Below are 22,683 nucleotides of genomic sequence, written 5' to 3' on the forward strand. Positions count from 1 at the left end.
CATGTTTAATATAATAGTTTAAAGTTTATTCTGTAAATAGATTTTTTTCACATTACAGAAAAAAAAGTGATTTTCATCTTCCACCGATTTATAGACGACATCAAAAGTTCATTGTAGGATTATTTTTATATATTTTTTCACCTATCCCCTACACCACCACCCTCTTTTTAATTTGATTGGGGGAAATTGATTGGCCAATAAGGATATATATAAAATCAATGTCAACTACACAAAAAATATAGCCCCCCCCCCCCCCCTCAACCTATTTTAATTAACATTTTTTGTTATCATGCCTTGCTTTTTTGATGTCGTCCCTTGCATACATTACAAAATCGTGCATCTGTGAGTAAACCAATTTCGCCCTCCTTCAATAGCAAGATTGTGTTCATTCAATCTTATTTCTACACATAAGAATATTGGTTTTCATTGATCTCTTATGACAAATGTGACCGACGTATTTGTTATATTTTTAATAATTTTATTTAAAACATCTACATCTGAAAGCTTAACCATAGTTATATGTTTATTTTGCATCATAATCTATTTGCTAAAATCTTTACAGATTATTCTCTATTAAACAATGTTTGTAAATATCAGCGCCTGTCTGCATATATATTTTGCTGGAAACAGTTACTGCTGGCAGAGACATATAAGAAATATTACACAATTACTGTCTTTTGATGCGGTAAATTTGTGGTGGTTTTATCAACTTTTGAAAAAGTCATATTTACTGAGACCAACGAGAGGCATATACTATTAGTTCAATTTATTCCATATTGATAACAATTTAGAAGGATCTCTATATGAATGGGATTTTGAATAAATAAGCATCATACACAATTTTTCACCTGGTACATGTATATTCACCACGCAAAACGTCGCGTCTTTTTACCTACACAATTATGGTAAACAAAAACGTTTGATGTACAATTGTTTTTTTTTACTTAATTGCCATTACATACATTTGGAATATAGAATAAAACACTTACTGTCTGTTGTTTTGTTAAATATGTGGTTTATTTGACTTTTGAAAAACGGATAATCACTCTATTTTTGTAAGATGTATTTCTATCTCATCCATCTGATGAGTTCAGTCTTTTTCAACTGAGTTCTGTAGTTCGTTCTTATGTTACTATAACACCACTGTTCCAGGTTGAGGGGAGGGTTGGGATCCCTGTTACATGATTAACCCCGCACACATTTTATATGTTTGTGCCTGTCCCAAGTCACGAGCCTGCAATTTAGTTGTTGTCGCTGGTTGATGTGTTTCATATTTGTTTATCGTTCATTTTTATTTACATAAATTAGGCTGTTTTTCTCGTTTGAATTGTTTTGCATTTGTCATTTTGGGGACTTTAAAAGCTGACTATGAGGTATGGGCTTTGCTCATTCGTTGGCGTCGTACAGTGACCTGTAATAGTTTGTTAATTTCTGTTTCATTTGGTCTATTGCAGAGAGTTGTCTCATTGGCAATCAAATCACATGTTCTTCTATTTGTTTTAAGTTATTTACAGTTGACACATTTTTTTTTGGTATTTCCATAAAATGATGATACATCAAACAAAATAATATTTTGTTGCCTTAAATCATGTTCCTTTATGATTTATGATAATCTATATTTTTTTAAGGATTTTCGTTCCTCTAGTTTTTGAATTTTTTGCCAGATATTTGGAATCCTCTGGCTTTATCCATGTACATGTAGCGCCATTAAAGAAATTTGCCCACTAACTTCTACTTTGCTTTCCATTATTTGATTGAAAAAAAATTAAATATCTTCTTTGAAAGTCTTCTAAAATCCTTGTTATTTTTCATTGTTTTTAAAAAAAAATGAAAGTCTTCTAAAATCCTTGTTATTTTTCATCGTTTTTAAAAAAAAAAAGGTATCATTGTTTAATATATGAGAAGTTTAGAGAGAATTATTTCCCGCCAAATGTTCAATAGCATACATGTATATCTCGAAAAAACGAACACACTTACATGTACAGTGTATGCATACTTTGTTTTTATTATTGTTATTTCTTTATTTATATATCAAAATAGAATAGTCTTTTTAAAAGCTTGTTATTTTGGAGATTACAAATATCCTTAAAAGGCATTTCTATGTTGTTTTTTTTTTTAAGCTGTTTGGACAATTTCGTATTTCACAACGTTGTTATATGGTACAACTGAGCATACGTCCCAATTAGGGTTGCTACACAATTAATGCGTAATTCTGATTCTACTTTTATTTAAATGTCCTTTCTAAAAATAGGATTTTGTATTTGATAAATCATTGTCTATTTTAAGCTATTACTGTTACAGGTCCCTTTAAACGACAGGTTATATTTGTCTTAATCTATGTTTATACACATAAACCAATATAAAATCTCCTTTGGTATTGTTAAATTTCGATGACTAACACTAAATACAAGCTTACTAACGTTTTTCTTCTAATTGATTCTGAGTTCTCGGAAAAGTCTTACCTAGGTATAAATATGACAAAACTTTCAAATTATAATCATAACAAAATTAAACACGAAAGAGATCGGAAAAGAAATAAAAACAAGTAAGTTCTATTTTATTTCTTTTGATTATTGAGTAATTCTTTCATAAAGTTTACTTTTACAAAAAATACGAATTACGAAAAATCAAAAAAAATGTTTTTAGCATAATTAAAATAAAATTGAGAATGGAAATGGGGAATGTGTCAACAACCCGACCATAGAAAAAAAAACAACAGCAGAAGGTCACCAACAGGTCTTCAATGTAGCTTTAATAATATTAACATGTTGCATTTGTTGCCAAAAATAATTCTTCGGATTTTGTTAAATGTTAGAAGTTGGTAAAGAATTTAAGTCTATGCAATTTGCAAAGTAATTGCCTATTAGCACCAAACGTGTTCCTAAGTTGTATTTAAATTGCTTGGTCTTATATTGTCCTATTGATATCATCTTGCTTTAAGAGGTTGCAAATCGTATGTTTTCATGTACAATAAAGCAGAAATAAATTGTTCTTTGCAAAAAAAAAAATACATTGAGAAATCATAGAATCACTTTTAAATTGATAAATAGCTTTTATCATAATTAGGGTTTAAAATTATCGTAATTTTATATTTTAATTTCTTTTTTTAAAAATTACAGTTAATAAAAAGTAACAATGAGTTTTAACGAAGACATCAGCGCAGTTATAATTGACAACGGTTCCGGAATGGTTAAGGCTGGATTTGCCGGAGATGATGCACCAAGATCCGTCTTTCCCGCAGTTACTGGAAGACCAAAATATCAGGTAAATAATGTATAATTTATTTACCTTTGAATCTTTTTTTCTAACACTTTTTGGATATAATACAGTACGGCCAAACGTTTGATTTTTCTGATAGATTTTTTTTTAAAGACAACTCGAGCAGTCAAAGAAGTAAAGGATCTTAAAATCATTTTTTTGCGTTGTATTTATTGAATTTAGATTTCTTCAAACAAAATTCTAATTACTGTTTGGTGTTAAGTTGCAACGTTGAAATCCAATAATAGATTGAAACCGATGTCATTCGCTAAAATTTACGTATATAAATCAAACCAACCATATTTATTTTGTCAGATTGTAATGGCGGGTATGGGAGGAAAAGACTGTTATGTTGGGGACGAGGCCCAAAGTAAACGAGGTATACTGTCTATGAAATATCCAATCGAACATGGAATAGTGACTAATTGGGACGACATGGAGAAGATCTGGCATCATACGTTCTATAATGAACTGAGAGTGGCACCCGAAGAACATCCGATTATGTTGACTGAAGCACCGATGAATCCAAAGGCAAACAGAGAACGAATGACTCAGGTACAGTAGTATAATTATTTTTTAAAACCATAGAAAAAGAAATGTTAGGTTACAACCTTACATTATATACATATTTTCTAGTATAATAAGTGATGTTTAGCTTAAAATATATTTATCTGTTCTGTCAGAAACTTTAAGAAAGGCACATAAAATATACATTCTTTTAATTTTCCTGCCGATAGCTTGTAATCCTTTATGGTCACTCCGGCTTACTGCACCAAAAGCCATAAGTTCTAAAAGTGGCATCAATTAAGTATTTGCGCTAGTGATTTCCCTAGCTGGTTCGTCCCTCTACTTACACCAAAACCATGTACATGTACAGTATACGAATTAGCTATAGGCTTAACACATGTGATAAAGTAAAAACAAGCTGAACTTGTGGAAATATGTTTTCAAACAATCACAAGGGGAACAATTGACTGTCGTAGCCTTTTCTCTAATTTCCAAAGCATATTCGCACTGTTGTTTAGGTTTTGTATGTTTCGTTTGTCTCTTTCGGTTAAACTTGTTTAAAGGGAGAAAATTCAATTTAATTGTTTTTGTCTATAAAATAAAATGTGAAATAATTATTAATTCCAGACAATGTTTGAGACTTTCAATACGCCAGCATTTTACGTCGGTATCCAGGCTGTGTTATCCCTGTATGCATCAGGACGAACAACAGGAATCGTGTTTGATGCAGGAGATGGAGTTTCTCATGTTGTTCCTATATATGAAGGTAAAAAAATATTGAAATATGATTTGACAACATTTTGAAAAACATTTTTTTTATATAATTGTTTTCAATTGTTGATAATTTGTTGTGTTATACACTTATATAAAAGTATACAATATCTATTTTTTATCAATAATTCATACGATATTTTATTTCATTTCGTTGTTTGCTATTGGGGAACAGGATAAAACTCATTCTTCAATAGATAATTTCCGATACCAGCTACTCTTGTTTCTTTAATTTCAAATCCTTCCTCGCATTATTGTCAACTTGCCTCCTTTTGTTTGCAATACTATATAATTCAAACTAATGAAGCTAAACAATCATAAGATACACATTTACGTATTTATGTTGTTTACATTTTAGGATATGCTCTACCTCATGCCATTAAAAGACTAGATCTCGCTGGACGAGATTTGACAGCCTACCTACAGAAGATACTTCGTGAAAGAGGATACTGTTTTAACACTTCTTGTAAGTAGTTTAATTTGATTTGTCATAACATGCTTTTTTAAAAGCAAAACACAAAAAATGTCCAGTGATAAACAGATCAAGAATATTTAGGAACCCCAGATACTGTTAATACAGACTAATATTCATGTGTAGAAATCAATGATCTTCCCTGATTAAAAGTGAAATTGAAGTCCAGTTACAACTATTTCATGAATATATAGGAAATCCACATATGCTATTGATGGATTTAATATAAATAGAACACATTTCAAATAAAAAATCGACAGGAAACAAGAACTAAATGCACTCAGATAATCGAAAGTCTACAAGTATTTAAAACAATGCATTGCAAGTATTTGAAAATTTGTACATTTCATAACTTTGAATGAAATGGATTTATAAAATTTTATATCTTTTATTTTAGCTGAACGGGAAATTGTTCGGGATATCAAGGAGAAAATGTGCTATGTTGCTCTTGATTTCGAACAAGAACTAGATTCCTCTGCCAAATCTTCTCAAATAGAAAAGAGCTACGAACTTCCAGATGGTGGTGTAATCACTATTGGCAACGAAAGATTCAGATGCCCGGAAGTTCTGTTCCAGCCATCTTTTACTGGAATGGAGGCTGCTGGTATACACGAGATGCTCCATAACTCAATCACGTCCACAGATATTGACATCAGACGAGATCTGTATAATAATATTGTACTGTCTGGAGGATCTACAATGTATCCAGGTTAGTAGCTTAACCAATCGAAGAGAGGCGTGAAAGAATTCTGTGTGTTTGTGGAAAGGGGGAATGCCATGAACTGAACGGTTCATTGAACATTGATAAATAATGACAGCGGGATTTGGACTCCTTCGACACAGATTCTTGATTTGTTTATGTAGCAATTTTATAGTATTTTCGTAGGGAGAAATATTAGGGGGGACCAGATACTGAAGATACTGAAGAACCTAAAGAAACTATATTGATAAAATACTTATTAAGGGACTTGAAAAGTGCATCTTACACTAGTCATTTTTATGGTCTGTTATAGCTTGCTGTTCGGTGTGAGCAAATACTCCGTGTTGAAGAACTTACTATACTGTACTTTTACAAACTGTGACTTTGATGGAGAGCTGTCTCAAGCGGATTGGCACTTATACCACATCTTTTTATATCTATGTCCAGTTGTTTATGCATATACGTAGACATAAATAATTATAGAAATGTAAAATTATTGGTAATAACGTTAAATGATTTTTATGTTTTTTCTTTGTTTCAGGAATTGCAGATAGGCTGAAAAAAGAAATGGACGCAATCATTCCGAATTCAATGAAAACAAAAATAATTGCCGCTCCAGAACGGAAGTACTCGGTGTGGATTGGAGGATCTATTTTAGGATCACTATCTACTTTCGGACAGATGTGGATTTCTAAACAGGAATATGACGAATGTGGACCTAGTATTGTCCACAGGAAGTGCTTTTGATGAACATGTGGATGATATGACACTATTTAATTATGTGCAATAACAATATTTAAAGGGGCACATTTCATATATTGAACAAATGGGCTTTCATGTAAATATATTCGTCTGTGATACGTTATTTTTGTTATTTCATTTTTGTTACTTTTGTTATTTCATTCATGATTTTCTGTGATATAATTGTCATTTGTTATAATATATATACAGTTGTTATTAGATAAACGATTTATTGAATTCATAATTTATTTTTTCTTGTGGCTGATATTTCGATCAATTTAGACAGGAAGCGTATACAAAAGACATAAAACAAACTGGTGATTTACGAGAGAGTTATAGAACTGCATTGACAGTGCAAAAAAACCTTGCTCGACTTGAGCCCGTATTTTCCTGTTTAATGTTACCCTAATACAGCTCATTCAATATTCTGCTCAGTGCTTCGAGTTAATACAAAGCAGGGTACATGTTTGCGTCGCTCTAACATGTTCTCGTCACAATCTGCAAGTTTGAACATAACATGCTTTAATATAACGCTCAGCATACATGTAGGTATACTTATAGTACAGATTATCACAAATCATTCATTTAAATATTACCAGTATTCCTAGAGCTGCTTGAATGATACTATATATATTATTTGAAAGTTGACAATTAAAAAATTGGAGAAGGTCTGGTAAAGGGACTAGTGTCAGTGATTTTCATATGATGAAGACATAATATTCTGATAATTTTAGTCATGCTAATTGATATATGGAGATAGCATTTCAGTAACTGTTAGTAGTCCTATGTTAATCTATGCTGATCACTGGCATCTTGTTTAGTTTTTGCCTATTTAGCTGTGCGTGTTTTTTTCGACAATGTGTAGATGTATAGGTTTTGGGGTCATTTAAAGATGTTAAATGTAGCGATCATTCGCTGTTAGTATTCGTTATCGTTTTGGGGTCAGCTAAAGCCCGCCTCCGCCCCATTGGTGGCCTTTGATTTACCTGCTCGTTATATGGAATGTTGTTCATTTGCTTCATTCCCCAATTATCGATTATTCTTAAACGTAAAATGACAATATACCCCAAAAAATTCCTGTCGTTTAATTTTTCTTAATTTTTTTTCATTGATAAACTAGGCCAACTTTAACATCTTGTAAAAATTTTAAAAGATTTGAACCATAGGTTTAAAAGATTTGGCAATTCAAATATGGCATCTTTTACATACTAGTATCGGCCAAAATTGGAAGTTTCTGAAATATGGGTATAGGGTTGAATTTGTAAAAAAAAAAATTTAATCCTAAATTGACAATAGCATAGCTAATAATGATAGAATAATGCCCGAAGAGTATATTGATCGCATAGAGTAACACAAATCTATAGTTTGGTTGCATGTTGGTTTTCGATTATCAATTTAGCAAAATAATATGTTGTTTGGTTGAATATTTTCAATTTGTTAAAAAATAAAAAGACTTCTCAACCATGTTTGATATCTATTATTGGATCCACTCATTCCTAAATATAAACAAGCAATACAAAACCTATACACTTGATATTTCGACAGACCATATTTTATTTTTTAGTCTAATTGTTCTATTGTTGAACAGGAAAGTATAACAAACATGCCATTGGTCCAATCATTTTGATATCCTGTAATACTTTGAAATATAAAAATGTTTCCTGCTGAAACCAATTAATCGTCAAAAGATTTTACTAGTATTACATTGACTCAACTATGGTAATACTTCAGTTACTAACTCTGCTAGTTTTATCATACGGAGTAGGTTCGTATCCAATAGGACAATGTGAGAAAATAGACAGGTAAACTATTATTTCTATAATAATTTCTATTACATGTAGTTCCATTTATAATTCTAATGCAACTCATTTGAAGCGTTCATTTTGATTGGATAACGTCACATATTTACATGGCATCAATTGACAATTGATGCTATGGGACGTACGCGCAAGCGCAGACGGCATATGGCAAACTTTAAATACATGTTTTAACGTTGTTTTTTCAGTCGTCAGTTTCCTTAGAATGGAGATAACAATATTGTATTTTAAGCTCCGACAGCATCAATTGGGGATTTGATGGTCGCAAATACCCGTTTACTGTCTCCCCTAACGCGTCTCCAGTAAACTTAATTTGCGACCATCAAATCCCCAATGGATGCCGTCGGACCTTAAAATACAGTACAGTTATCTCCTAATTAGATAATTTTATACTGCAACTAGTTGTATAAAAAAGAAGATGTGGTATGATTGCCAATGAGACAACTATCCACAAAAGAATAAAATGACACAGACATTAAAAACTATAGATCACCGTAAAGCCTTCAACAATGAGCAAAGCCCATACCGCATAGTCAGCTATAAAAGGCCCCGATAAGACAATGTAAATCAATTCAAACGAATAAACTAATGGCCTTATTTATGTAAAAAAATGAACGAAAAACAAATATGTAAAGTGTACCCTGCGTCATTGACTTTTCAATATTAAGTGATGAAAACACACTTATTAAGGGCGCCTCAGAAAAAAACCCAACCTATTTTACTTATCATTAACAAATTTAGAGAATTTCAAGGATAATTAAAACAGGGCATGCAGCAACAAAATGGTTTTTGGAATACGATTGCTTTCAAGCAATCTGTAGACTTATACGATTGGCCCAGGGGCCATGCCCTCACGTCAACCGTTTTATTCTAAACATTAAGGAACATCTAAGATTCTTATGATTGTCTTGGTTTAAAAGGTAAAAACAAACAAATGGATTCAACTTAAACAACTTTCCTATAATGTTCTTTTCATAATCTTCATGATTGATATTTTCCTTGACTTATATGCATGTTTTTAACAACACGGAACATCCGAGATAAGCAGTATTTATATTTAGTGTTTTTATCAATTTTGAAACACGTCAGAGGGAATTCCCCAGTTGTGAAAAAAATACGAGAGTTCTCTGAATTCCGATAAATCTATTTCTGTCATATATAAGAACTGAAGTGGAGTTTTTCTTATATGTCTCTGTTATGAAACTGATATTTGATAATGTACTTCCATAAGGAAATAGAGAACCATCTAGGTCGTTTAATTTATGTACGTTCTTGCTCCAGGGTTTGTTTGGGTAATTATGCGCATGCGTATAGTTTTCTTTACTTCAAGGGGTATTAGATTGAATGGTTGCTCTGAATTCCCCACTCAATTGATTAATTTATAACTCTTGGGATCCTTCTATGTATTTCTGCTATTGAGGGTTATTGTTGTTGCATAATTTTAAATCATATGCATGATTTAAATTAAAATAAATGTAGTCCACATCGTAAAAGTAACTACAACACCCCTTCATGCGAAATGGAGTCTTCCATATTATGGTTTCGAGTTGTCTCCCTTACGGAAGTAACTTCCGTGAATTCTGAATCAAAACAAGACGTTGAGAAAAATTAACTCGATCTGTCGATAAACGTCGTATTATATTAAAAACGATCGCAATTTAAACCGAGGAATGTGTACGGAAAGGAGTCATGATCACTGACCCAGAGGAAATTAAATATTTAAAGAGTTAGGAATGGGGTTCCTCCTATAATTTATGTAGGAAAATAGGTGATACATGTAAGATACGAAGTGAAATACCTTCTTTCACTCGAGACTCAGTGACTGCTGAGGAAAGTAAACTTAGAATTGATAGTACATAACTAAAACACAATAGGCCTAAGTATATTGTTCATTCACTTTTATCCGGGATTGGCTATTTTGTAACTATTCAGATTACGTATATTACATTTTAAATGTGCAGTTGAATTAGTTTTGAAAATAATATTATCCAGCTACATGTATACATGTGTCAATGAAAACAATGGCAATCGTATCCCTCAGAACAATCTGCTCTTTGATTGAATAAATGCTACCCAAAGAATAAACCACCTTAGCCTGTATTTGTCAAAACAAAATTTTAGTCCTAAATGCTCACGAACTTTGTACTTTTATTTGCATTTTTCACTTTCTAAATCGAGCGTCCCTGATTGGTCCTTAGTAGACGAAAAGAACGTCTAGCGTACATAAATTTTAAACTGTTATATATAATTGATATATAGCAGTTTACAAGCAGTGGTTACATGTATAACCGAGAACTAGAAAATGAAAATACCAAATACTAACTTTGGTATGTCCGAAACTAAATATAGCACTCCACTGGCAGCGGTGTCGACCAATCACTTGATAAAATAACATTGTTCATTGTAGGTATAGTGTCCGGCTCGGATCGTGGTTTTTCGAGTGATTTGATTGGGCTTTATCGAGGGTGACCACTTTTTTCGAGTAAATATGATTAAAAAATGTAAACAAACAGACTTCTTTTCTAACAAGACGTAGTATAGAAGCTTGAGTTTGATAAACAAGGTTGTACATGATATGTTAGTATTTGAGATATAAAGATAGTATCATTCTGACATTGCTTTTCGTTTAAAAAGTTAAATTTAGCCTTAAAATGCTTTTATTCTAAAATACCGAATAAAGCCATTTTCTTACACATACCAATGCAAATGTCGACGGAAATGCATACATGGAATCTATATATCCTTAGAAATACAGACACTTTACAAAAACTATTGTTATTGCATTGAAAACAACATTTTGAGAGTAAATTCAGTTTTTCATGTCCGGGTTTTTTCGAGAGCAGTCCGGGTTTTTTCGAGTGTGCCCTTTTTTATCGAGTGATTATACACATTTCTTATAGCTTAAAATCTGATGTGTTTACGTTTAAAAACTATAAAATAAAAACACTTGCATTTTATCATGGAACAAGTATCGTTCATTTGTATATATTCTTTTTCTCACATCTTATAAATTGCATGTACAGTATATATCCGTGATGTCAATAATCTTATTTGAGTGTTCAGGACCATATAAGTATTTGGACCTCATGGGATGACTATTACTGTACAGCAAAATGTCGACTTGGAAGATTACTTCCAAAAATGTCTTAATAAACTTTTAAACAAGAGTTCAACTTTTTTACTAACTGACAAAAAAAAATCGATATGATATAGAGTCTGATAATTGATACTAGAGACGGACAGAAAACAGATACACACAACTTAGACAATTAATTGAAAGACAATGGGTTTCAACTTGTAACTTGTGCTGTTTTGGGTAGCCTTTGTACTATAAAATTAATACATTTAATGTAACCGTTATTGTTATGGATAAGTTTATTGTTTTATTGAATCGTTTCTAATGTATAAAATTGAGAATGGGGAATGTGTCAAAGAGACAACAACCCGACCATAGAACAGACAACAGCAGAAGGTCACCAACAGGTCTTCAATGCAGCGAGAAATTCCCACACCCGGAGGCGTCCTTCAGCTGGCCCCTAAACAAAAATATATACTAGGTCAGTGATAATGAACGCCATACTAAACTCCAAATTGTACACAAGAGACTAAAATTAAAAATAATACAAGACTAACAAAGGCAAGAGGCTCCTGACTTGGGATAGGCGCAAACATGGGGTTAAACATGTTTATGAGATCTCAACCCTCCCCTTTACCTCTAGCCAATGTAGAAAAGTAAACGCATAACAATACGCACATTAAAAATTTAGTTAAAGAGAAGTCCGAGTTTGATGTCAGAAGATGTAACCAAAGAAAATAATCAAAATCAAAATAATACATAAATAACAACAGACTTCTAGCAGTTAACTGACATGCCAGCTCCAGACTCCAATTAAACTGATTGAAAGATAATGTATTCATCATATGAATATCAGGCACACTCCTTCACGTTAGTGGTTTAGTTTCATACCATCATAACATATATGAGAAGATATACCTAATATGGTTCCAAATTTGGTTTCCGCTTGGGCACTTATTTTTCACCACCTCTTTCGCCACAACAATATATTTTTCGCCACTTTATTACATTTTTCGGCAAGTAACATAACTATACCTTTCGTTTATTTTTTTTTCTCTACCCCACCCCACCCCATAACCGTTAATTTTCCCGTTTGAATTGTTTTGAACTAGTTATTTAAGGGGCCCGTCATAGCTTGTTGTTCGGTGTGAGCCAAGGCCCCGTGTTGAAGGCCGTACCTTGGCCTATATAATGGTTAACCTTTATTAATTGTTATTTGGATGATGAGTTGTCTCATCGGCACTCATACCACATCTTCCTATATCTATCATATGGTCCGACCATACGCGTACAGTTTGACCATATGAAAATACGCATATGGTCGTGACCATACGCGTATGGTCCTAATACTCATATGGTCCGGAACATAAGCATAGACAACTCGAATTGAGACGTACATACATATATTGTAGAAGATGAGATGGATGTTCTTAAAAGAGTATATATCTTAGATATTTCATGAATCTTGTATTATTTATTTTATTGTTTAAGAAGTGGAAACCGAAAATAACTAAATGCTACGTACAACTGTGAGGAGGAGTCTGATTATACAAATATAATAATTGGTCATGCAGCAACTAAACACTATGATAACTTACTTGTTATAAAAGAAAAGTGTCTAAAAAGTGGAAAGTATGAATATTATTCAAGTCAGACATTAAAATGTTGTTCCCGGTGTCGTTCGATAACGCTCTCCAAACAGAATATTTGCATTAAATTGAAAAAAAATATTCATTTTGGTATGTTTTTGATGACTTATTGGGAATATATGATATTATCCTTCACTTAATTACAGTTATAAACTAGAAAAAAGTATTTTTTTAAAGCCAAATATACCTTCAAATTTTCTGTAAAAAACCCGCACCATGTGTCTTAAAACCCTGACGAATTCACAGTTGCTCTCGAAAAAACCCGGACAATAACAAACGCTGATATATTTAATAAATTATACAAGGAAATTGAGCTTCTTTGTTGATCAAAACATATATATTATTCAATTTAAGATGGGTAGTAATGTTAATAACTGTTATAATTACGATATATCCCTTCATTGAACTTATTGCATGTTTTATCACTCGAAAAAGCCCGAACTACACTCGAAAAAATTGGATCAAATCACTCGAAAAACGATCCTTGCCGGACACTTTACCTACCGTGTTGTTTGCATTCCAAAAATATGCTGAATGTACTCTCATTAAGAATATTGTTTTTTTCTCACATGTTTTTTTTTTTTTTTCAACATAAATAAATATTCATTTCAAATATTGGCTTGTTACAATATCATTCTAGAGTCCAAGCTCCTGATGTTCCCTGTTACAATTTACCTTTAAAATCAGTATTACTTCTTAATTTTGAAGCCATAATTTCCACAGATAAAACAAATAATGAGGCAGATAAAGGACACCCTTGACGTATACTCCTTTTGTTTTTAAAGACCTCAGATATCCAACCATTATTCATTACACATTATTGAATATCGCTATATAAAGTCTTAACCCATCTTATAAAAGATTCATTAAATCCAAAATGTTTTAAAACTGAAAACATAAAATTCCATTCTAGAGAGTCAAACGCTTTAGAAAAATCAACAAAGACTATAGCCCCCTCAATTTTGTATAAATCAGTAAAGTCAATAATATCTTGTATCCGTCTAAAATTAAAACCAATAAATCTATTTTTAACATATCCAGTCTGATCTTCTTTTTTTTTGGTAAGATTTTTTTCAATTATTGTGCTAGATAGAAGTTTCATGTCAATATTTAAAAGAGAAATAGAACGGTAATTATCTAGTGACAGGATTTAATTTTTATTAAAGATTTTAAACTATTTACTGATTGGACATTTTTTTTACCTCTAAACGAGTATTTTCCCTGTCTATCGCTTTCATCGTATCATTGAAATCTCCCCCCATTATCGTAATTCCTATCCTTTGTTCTTTTAATACATTATTTACTTTTTTGAAAAATATATTTCTATTACTTTAACAATTAGGTGCATATATACACATTAGTGTAAAAACGCTTTCATAAATTTCTACATTTAAAAGAATTAATCGTCCATCTACATCGTTATGTTTATTTATCAACTTATAATTCAGTGACTTTTTAATGAGAATAGCCACACCCCTACTAGAGGTCGTTCCGTGACTGCAAAATATATCAAATTCTGAATTGTTTCTTATTTCTGTTTCTATGTTTTCATCAAAATGAGTTTCTTTAAAAAAACAAATAGAACTATTTTGACATTTAATCCATTCAGTTACTCTGTCTCTTTTAACTTTTTTTTTAGTACCATTTACATTTAAACTACTTAAGTTTATTAGAAATGTGGATGCCATTTCAAAGTATAGTTTCATATAATTGTATTATTTCCTTATAAAACTGCCCATGCCTGCAAACAATACAATTAAAACACATGTATATAACATTCATATAGAAATCAACAATGTATATCACTCTATTTCTATAAACATAAAAAGTACAATTCATCAAGCTACCTAAAATTATAGGTAGCAAATAAAACATGCTACCTGTGAATACGGCATTTAATTTACTGGCCTGATTTGACCTTGTTTTGTAAAAATCAATTGACAATAAAATTGACTCTGAAATAATCAACATCCACATGTGATTGGTTACAGCCGTACAATGACTATTCGAATGGATATATATGTTTGATATACGTGTCTTATTCACATAATGTGTGTATATACTTTTATTTGAATAAGTGAAATGGAGAATGTAAACAAATTTAGGATGATAACGTAAGTCAACTTCATCGTTTGCTTTTAAAATTGTGTTGGTTATGCTTACTGAAAAAGATATTTTACTTGTATCTATTAGGAAGTGTAAAGGAATATTCAATAGTGCATTTCGTGGATCTATTTTTTTTTAATAAAAGCGACTTACAATTAAAGAAGCTCAGAGGAAAATAAATAAATATTTGTAATTATAAACCACACGGAACAGTGTCATAAGGAATATTAGTGATACCGTTCATTGTGTTTCAAATAGAAGGACAGATACATAATATGTCAAATCGATCGATATTGTATTTGTTACATACATGACATATGACCGGTAAAATAGGAATGTCACAGGGCAAATCATTCTGCTCTCTAAACATAAATAAAATAAGAAAATGTCTAGTATGTGTCACCATAAGGTTTCCAGCATGCCGGATGTCAAATGTCTATTTCGAACATAAAATAAATAGCTTCTGATATAGATTTAAAAAATCTGTCTTAAACGTACGTCGCATTTTGTATGCATGGTTCGATAAATTAAATTCAAAGTAACAAAAATCATTATCTATATACTGTAAACCATCTTTTTTTGTACTTTATATCATGTTTCGCAGCCATTTAATATCGCTATTTCCTAATGTATTAAAATAGGGCAAAATCTAAGGTTAACATATCTTTCAAGACTACAAATTACCATTTTTTACAAGCGAATCTCGAAAATTAGTTAGTTTACAGTGCCTACACTAAAATGCTAAATGCATTGAACATAAGAATTTTAACACCAAATTGGTATTAGAGACTTTTAACTGCGTACTGGAAACACACTAGTCATTTCTTTTTTTCAAGACGCCGGATGTTGCTGATGGTCCATTGATGCCTCTCAAATGCAATTATGATGTTGATCAAGCAAACACATTTTCTCACAATATTCTATATGCAAAAACTGCAATTCCAGCATATAAACCTCAAATCTTTTCAGAAGAATTAAAAAATTATAAAGATACAATGCACATACTCAATATTATTTTTCTTATTTAAAGACAACACATAACTTCGTCTTCAAGATGTCCAACAAACCATTTTCGAAAGTAAATAGAAGAAATTTTACAGATTCTCCAATCTGAATTGACTTTGATTGTCTGTTTTCCTACCGAGGGTCTGTGGGTTTCTCTGTGAAGTCTGGCTTCTTCCAGCAATAAAACTGACCACCACGAAATAGATCAATAGTGTTGAAAATGGCACCAATAGCAAATGAATCAATCACTTAATCCTGGTTTATTTATTTACAGTAAAAAATGTACCCTTCAGAAATATTGTAATGCTGTTTATTTAAACAGCAATGCCACTCCAAATTGTAATCTTTACAATTTTGCTGTATAATGTGACTCTTAGAAATATTTCACGTCATCTTGCTCAGAAGGTGTTTTAATGATATACTTACTACCAATTATAAGTTTCCTGATAAGTTTCAGGAGCATTGGAACATGAAGATCATACACTGTATACACATTATTATATTTTTATTTTAGTTCTGGACAAAATACATGGTTTTGTTGTAACAACCATGAAGAGGTAAATGGCAATTGTCTCAGTAAGTTTAAATTTCTGTCTAAACTTATGTACCCTTAAACACATATGTAAGAATGGTTAATGGCAATGCTGTGTCTTGTTTACCTAGAAATTTTACACCTTTTAATAAATTTACAGAAGTGAGGAAGAAGATGCAATCTTGATATGTAAAAAGTATATCCCAAAGGTGAAATAGTACAACAAAACATACAAAACATACAAAACATTCGCTGTATAATTCATTGTAGATTTGATTGTACTTTTTTTCGGGTACTACTTATGAAGTACAATAATTTTCTAGAGCACCCGAATTTTCTCCAAGATTTAGGTTTTACCACAAATATATTATCATAGATTTTTATAATTAAAAATACGAAGGTGGTATAATTATTGAAATATTTGAGTACTGTTCTGGTACGCCATTTAGAAATATTTTATTCGACTTGAGTGTTCCAACTTGACTATTATTTCGACGATCATGATTATATAACACAATAACATGATACACTAGAAAATCGCTTAATTTTCTGAGCTAGGTTATGTTCCTGCATGAAACTTTTGCAGACTGCTCATTTGTATTCTGCCTTTGCAAAGATTATTCGCTTTATTAATTTTGATAACAGAATATCAAATACTCTTCATCTCACATTAATTTTCCATAAAAACAAATTATAGGACAACCCTTTAAATATTTAGCATTGCAATGTTATTCAATTTATTTGTATCATGTAATTTTACAAGAGCTTTCATTGTGTAAATTATTTAATTGTTGTTGAATAAAGAGTGTTACCTTTTTATAAAAGTAATAACAACATAGACGTTAAGCTTAAAACATACATTTCGGTTAAAATTAAAATTTCGTTTCTAACAGAATGTCGTGACGGATTTGATTCGGTAGATGGCAGTCCTTGCATGCCCTGTCCAGACGGACTGTGGGGAAAAGACTGCTTCAACATATGTAGGTGTACAAAATCCCAGATGTAAGTATATGGAAAAAAAAGAAGTTGTTGAATGATTGCAGGTATTTCAACTTCATAACTTTTTCGTTTCCTATAGGTTATCATTTAATATATTGCTAGTTAGTCCATTCATATGACTTAATGAAGTAGAAGTAGTTTGTTATTAGGTAAAATGTTACATTAGTAGTCCAATTATACTCTGCATACACAGCCAATTTTGCATAGGTAAAATTTTGTACTTAAAATCTGTAGTACTGAAAATTTACTTTTGATATTTAGTACTATTTCTTTACTTTAAAATTATTGTACTATTTACGTACCTGTATTTTACAGTACTTGATTTGTACTTAAAATTTTGGTACAGAAATAATACCAAAAGCGATCACAATATTCAATGTTTAAAAGTCATAATATTAAGAGATTTGAAGTAGACATACTATCAAAATGCTTAAAATGTAACGTTGTAACCAAAAGTATGTAGTACTTAAATTTTCAAGTACAAATCAAGTACTGTAAAATACAGGTACCTAAATATTACAATACTTTTGGAGTAACAAAATAGTACTGAATATGAAAAGTAGATTTCCAGTACTACAGATTTTTGGTACAGACATAGTACCTTTGCAAAATTGGCTGTGTATTCTATCATCTATTTTGCTATACTTTTTTTCTCTGATTTGTGGCATTTAACTTCTACCGTTACTGACAATAGACTTTATTTTTTACGTATTCTTTTGTGTTATTGTGAACTATTTCATGTTTTCACAGATGCTGTTGCAATGTGTTTATGCTACTGAAGCTAACATCAAATCTAAATTTCAAATTTTCAAAACTGTAATATTTCTATTATTTTATGAGTCAATACTCTTCGTAGCCAATAACAAGATTTGCATATTTTTTATTTTTTATATTTTCAGCTTATTGTGTGAAGAAACGTATAAAGTGTTACATGCAAACTGTCTCCTTTTACTTTCATATGGTCTAAATTTCTTGATTAGCTAATGTATGTAAATAACTTTTGTATGCGATGTAATTACATAGCAGATCAAGTGAATAAGCATGTATGTTAACGTTGTGACAACGATGGATTTCAGATAATAAAAACTCATATTAGGTACCAGTCACTTTATCAACACCGGTACCTTTGTTGGGATCTTTTTCACTGATTTTTCAATACATTATTATGTCTACACCATCCCTGCACAACAGAATTTCGTCAGGTTCGGGTTGCCTTTTCTCAAGATCAATCCTTTGGAACTGTTATGAAAGATTTCTTTACTCAATTATGTTTCTGTTTAAAGTTACAATCAAATTATCAATATTCAATACATGTATTTATGGAGCAGTAACTTTACTAAAATACCACATGATCGCTGCCGACCACACGAACCATTATTCGTAACAGTTAAGTTTGACCAATATCTTGACTTAACCCTAGAAATTAACAAAATGTAGAAAATGGTGGATTAAAAGCTAAATTTCTTACTAACATGACAGTTGCATACAGTTCCATTATATTTCACAAGGATGTGTGAACAAAACAAACAGACATAATAGATAAAATTGTCAACAATTATAGAAATACAGGACCTGGAGTCAACTTTGTGTAATCATTTTTATCACTTAAATACAAACATTGTCCCGAGCTCTGGCCTTTGCTAGTCTTGTATGATTTTAAAGTTTGTTTCTTGCGTATAATTCAGAGTTTAGTATGACGTCCATTATCACTGAACTAGTATACAGATTTGTTTAGGGGCCAGCTAAAGGACGCCTCCGGGAGCGGGAGTTTCTAGCTACATTGAAGATCCATTGGTGGCCTTCGGCTGCTTTATATTGTCGGGTTGTTGTCGGTTTGACACATTCCCCATTTCCTATCCCAATTTTTAATATATTAAGCAACATTAGCCAATTATGGGATGCATAAAAACAGAGCCAAGTCATATATAAGAAAGAAACACAAAAAAGGCAACCAGACAAAGCAGATTAGCAAAAATGAAAGACAATGATACAAAACTTATCAAAGTATAATATCACAATTACGGGATGTATAAGTATAAGTATAGAGCCAAGTCAAATTGATACCACCATAAACAGATTCAACTGTAAAAATAATATTAATGAGGACAAATAAAAGAAAAACTATAACACGTTATTAAGATGATAAACAACATCAGTTCCTAGAATCTATACTTCAAAACCATTGTGTATTATTTGTGAAGTCGATAACGAATGTTTCTTAACTAGGTCTTGGTACCTTCTGATGAACGTTTTTACTTCTTACCGGTTTATTCTTACATGAGCAAACAAACCGGACGAAACGTGATACATGATCTGTTTTACCTTCTGGAACACATTATGTCATGCATTATGTGCTTGGATGGAGAGCTGTCTTACTGACACTCATACCTCATCTTATCTATTAAAATGATCAGTCTTTTTTTTCGTAAGTTTCTTTTTTTTCATAAGTTTTTGTGTATTTTTTGGTACTATCATAGCCTTTGGATTTTTCGTTTTTATTGAAATAGATTAACCTGTTTTGTTTTCAAATAATGAGTTTGAATATCCTTTTGTCATATTTCGTTTTGATCCTCGTTTACGTCCCAATTACGCAAACAATGAGAACCAGTCAAAAGAAAATTGATAACTTTTGAAACATAATGTTTTCAACAGTATTTCGAACATTCCACTGGAAAGTGTTAAGACCTAAGTAACAACCAAAACTTAATTTATATACAATAAGTATATCTGTTAAAGATGTGATCATATATTAGGCTGGTGTTAAGATATAAGTAACAACCAAAACTTAATTTTTTTACAATAAGTATATCTGTTACAGATGTGATCATATATCAGGATGTGTCAACATTCATATAGGCAAGCCAGAAGAATCTACAGGTAATAGTGATGTTGGAATTAAAACGTATGTTTCTATTGATTGATACCAAATAGTTATCAAACTTGGAACCAAGATCAGCCAACTGCTGCGTGTTGAATATTTTAATTGAATTTTCATTGTATTCGTTCGTCTCCAATTTCGAACAATATCATTATCAGTATACCTCTCATACTGAAAGGTCGTTGAAAATAATTAGTATTCATTATTATCATATACTTAGCATTGATATGATAGCTTTTGCATATGTGTAAAGAGCGGAAGTACACAGGCCCTAACCCATATCATGGGCATCTCGTGCACAAAACCCATAACAGTGCCTCTCGTGCAAGTTACTTCAGGTATTTCCAGTATCGGTTGTTTTTCCATTGTGACGTCAGATATTTCTTATGACGACGTCAAAATTTACGGGAACTTTAGTGGGGATAGTTTAGTACTTGCTAACAAATGCCATTAACAATTATGAATCATTTTATAGTACAGCAAACTTTAAATAATAATGATCATAAAACTCTTCCAAATTTTCAATGTTTCAAAATGCCTCTATAGGAAATAGGAACATAAATGAATAAAGAGGTAGTGATGTTAGTGTATTTGTTGGATTATATAAAGTTTTTGACTATTTAAGTTATTTCATTTGTTAATTTGCCATACATAAATCAACTGTCGGAAGTATATGATAAAGAGATTGATACATGGCCTTTTCCATATAGGCCCGGGTATCATCCCTCGACCCATATCAGCACATCGACTACGTCTCGGGCTGATATGGGGGTCTCGGGAGGATACCTGGGCCGATATGGAAAAGGCTATGTATTACTCTCTATTTAATGCACTGTCAACGTTTCTTTATTTGTCAAACCGATATGAAATCATCCAAAGTATACAATGGTATAAACGATCCCAATTATACTTAGTTGTACACATGCAGTATGTTATTCGTCACAGCAGAAAAAATATCTAGCGCAAACACTATTGTACGTAGTGGTATACATATTAAGAGATTAATTCAATTAAAAAATGATCTATCAAAAACCAAAATAATGTATATTCAAGCATCAATAAACATAATGCCCTTCAACAAATCATAAAACAGGTATAGTAAGTTTATAACGTCTAGAGATTTTATATATTCAATCAAAGTGAGTTGGGTAGAATAGCTATAATAGTAGTTCACATATTAAAGAGACTATGTCAATAACTCTGGCTACCTTTACAAAGTAAAGATCCACAAGAAAACATACTTTCAAATTGCAATAATGACATAATGTCAATAAATGTCCTTAGGGAAAAACATTCCTCACATAACGCTATCAATCATATTTCTACTTGTATATATCACCTGAATACGTCAATTTACCGTATACATTTAAAGGTCAAAGAATAACCGATATGCCCTAAAAATTTAACCGTTTTTTATTTTATTTCACCAGGCAGCAGTCTAATTCTTATGTATATTATTTAAAAAAAAAAAAGATATTGCGAATACAACCTTTAAACCGCATATGACTATTATAAAAAACTAAATGACTTCTTTTGATATTGATTTGAAAATTTAAAAATATAAAGTTCACCTATATCAAAAAGCCGGTGTACACGAGTTGCAGTTTCTACACAATTCGAAAGATCTTATCCGAATCTTGAATAACAATCTTTACAATGTAGCAGTACTATTAAACTTTTGATTTTTACACGCTCTAAAATACTGATTCGAATGATTCCTTTGCGATCTACTAATTTTTCACATTTAACAGAGTTTTTTGGAATGGGAATTAGAGATTCAAATTTTCTGTTTTAACATGTTTTACTCTGTGTTTTTTTTTAATATCAAGCAGAGCTCATACAAAACCGCCTCAAACAGACAGACAACGATATCTTCTAAAGTTATTTTATTTATGAGTATCAGATATATTTATTGATGATGCATTGTCACTAAAAACCCGTAATTCAGTAGGTACTTGCATCTAATATTGACAACTTAAAGATAGTATCTTGGACAAACAGGAGGATTTCACATTTCACATGTATTACTTACTTAGGCCCAGGAAGCTTAAGGCATTGTCGAAATTAAACCTTTCTTATTAAAGACTTTCCATATTTATCAGTAACCTTTACCATCTTCCAAGAAGTAAAATCACAAAAATACTGAACTGAGACATTGTTAGAGGAAAATCT

At 31.4% G+C, this 22,683-nt stretch overlaps 1 protein-coding gene across 2 annotated transcripts; it reads left to right on the forward strand.

Annotated features, from left to right (window-relative positions):
- Positions 1-2,439: 2,439 nt before the first annotated feature.
- On the forward strand, positions 2,440-6,627 carry LOC134697029 (actin-5-like). Of its 2 annotated transcripts, XM_063559047.1 has the most exons (7): positions 2,440-2,545; positions 3,120-3,264; positions 3,574-3,813; positions 4,393-4,531; positions 4,895-5,002; positions 5,406-5,717; positions 6,250-6,625. In XM_063559047.1, exons 2-7 carry the CDS (start codon positions 3,136-3,138, stop codon positions 6,453-6,455), a joined length of 1,134 nt encoding a protein of 377 aa, XP_063415117.1. In that variant the 5' UTR covers positions 2,440-2,545; positions 3,120-3,135; the 3' UTR covers positions 6,456-6,625. The 2 variants fall into 2 exon arrangements, with proteins under 2 accessions (XP_063415117.1, XP_063415118.1); XM_063559048.1 differs by lacking the exon at positions 2,440-2,545 and having other exon boundaries at positions 3,128-3,264; positions 6,250-6,627.
- The last annotated feature ends 16,056 nt before the right edge of the window (positions 6,628-22,683 follow it).

This window comes from Mytilus trossulus, chromosome 14, assembly GCF_036588685.1.
Source record: "Mytilus trossulus isolate FHL-02 chromosome 14, PNRI_Mtr1.1.1.hap1, whole genome shotgun sequence".
Classification (NCBI taxonomy): Eukaryota; Metazoa; Mollusca; class Bivalvia; order Mytilida; family Mytilidae; genus Mytilus; species Mytilus trossulus.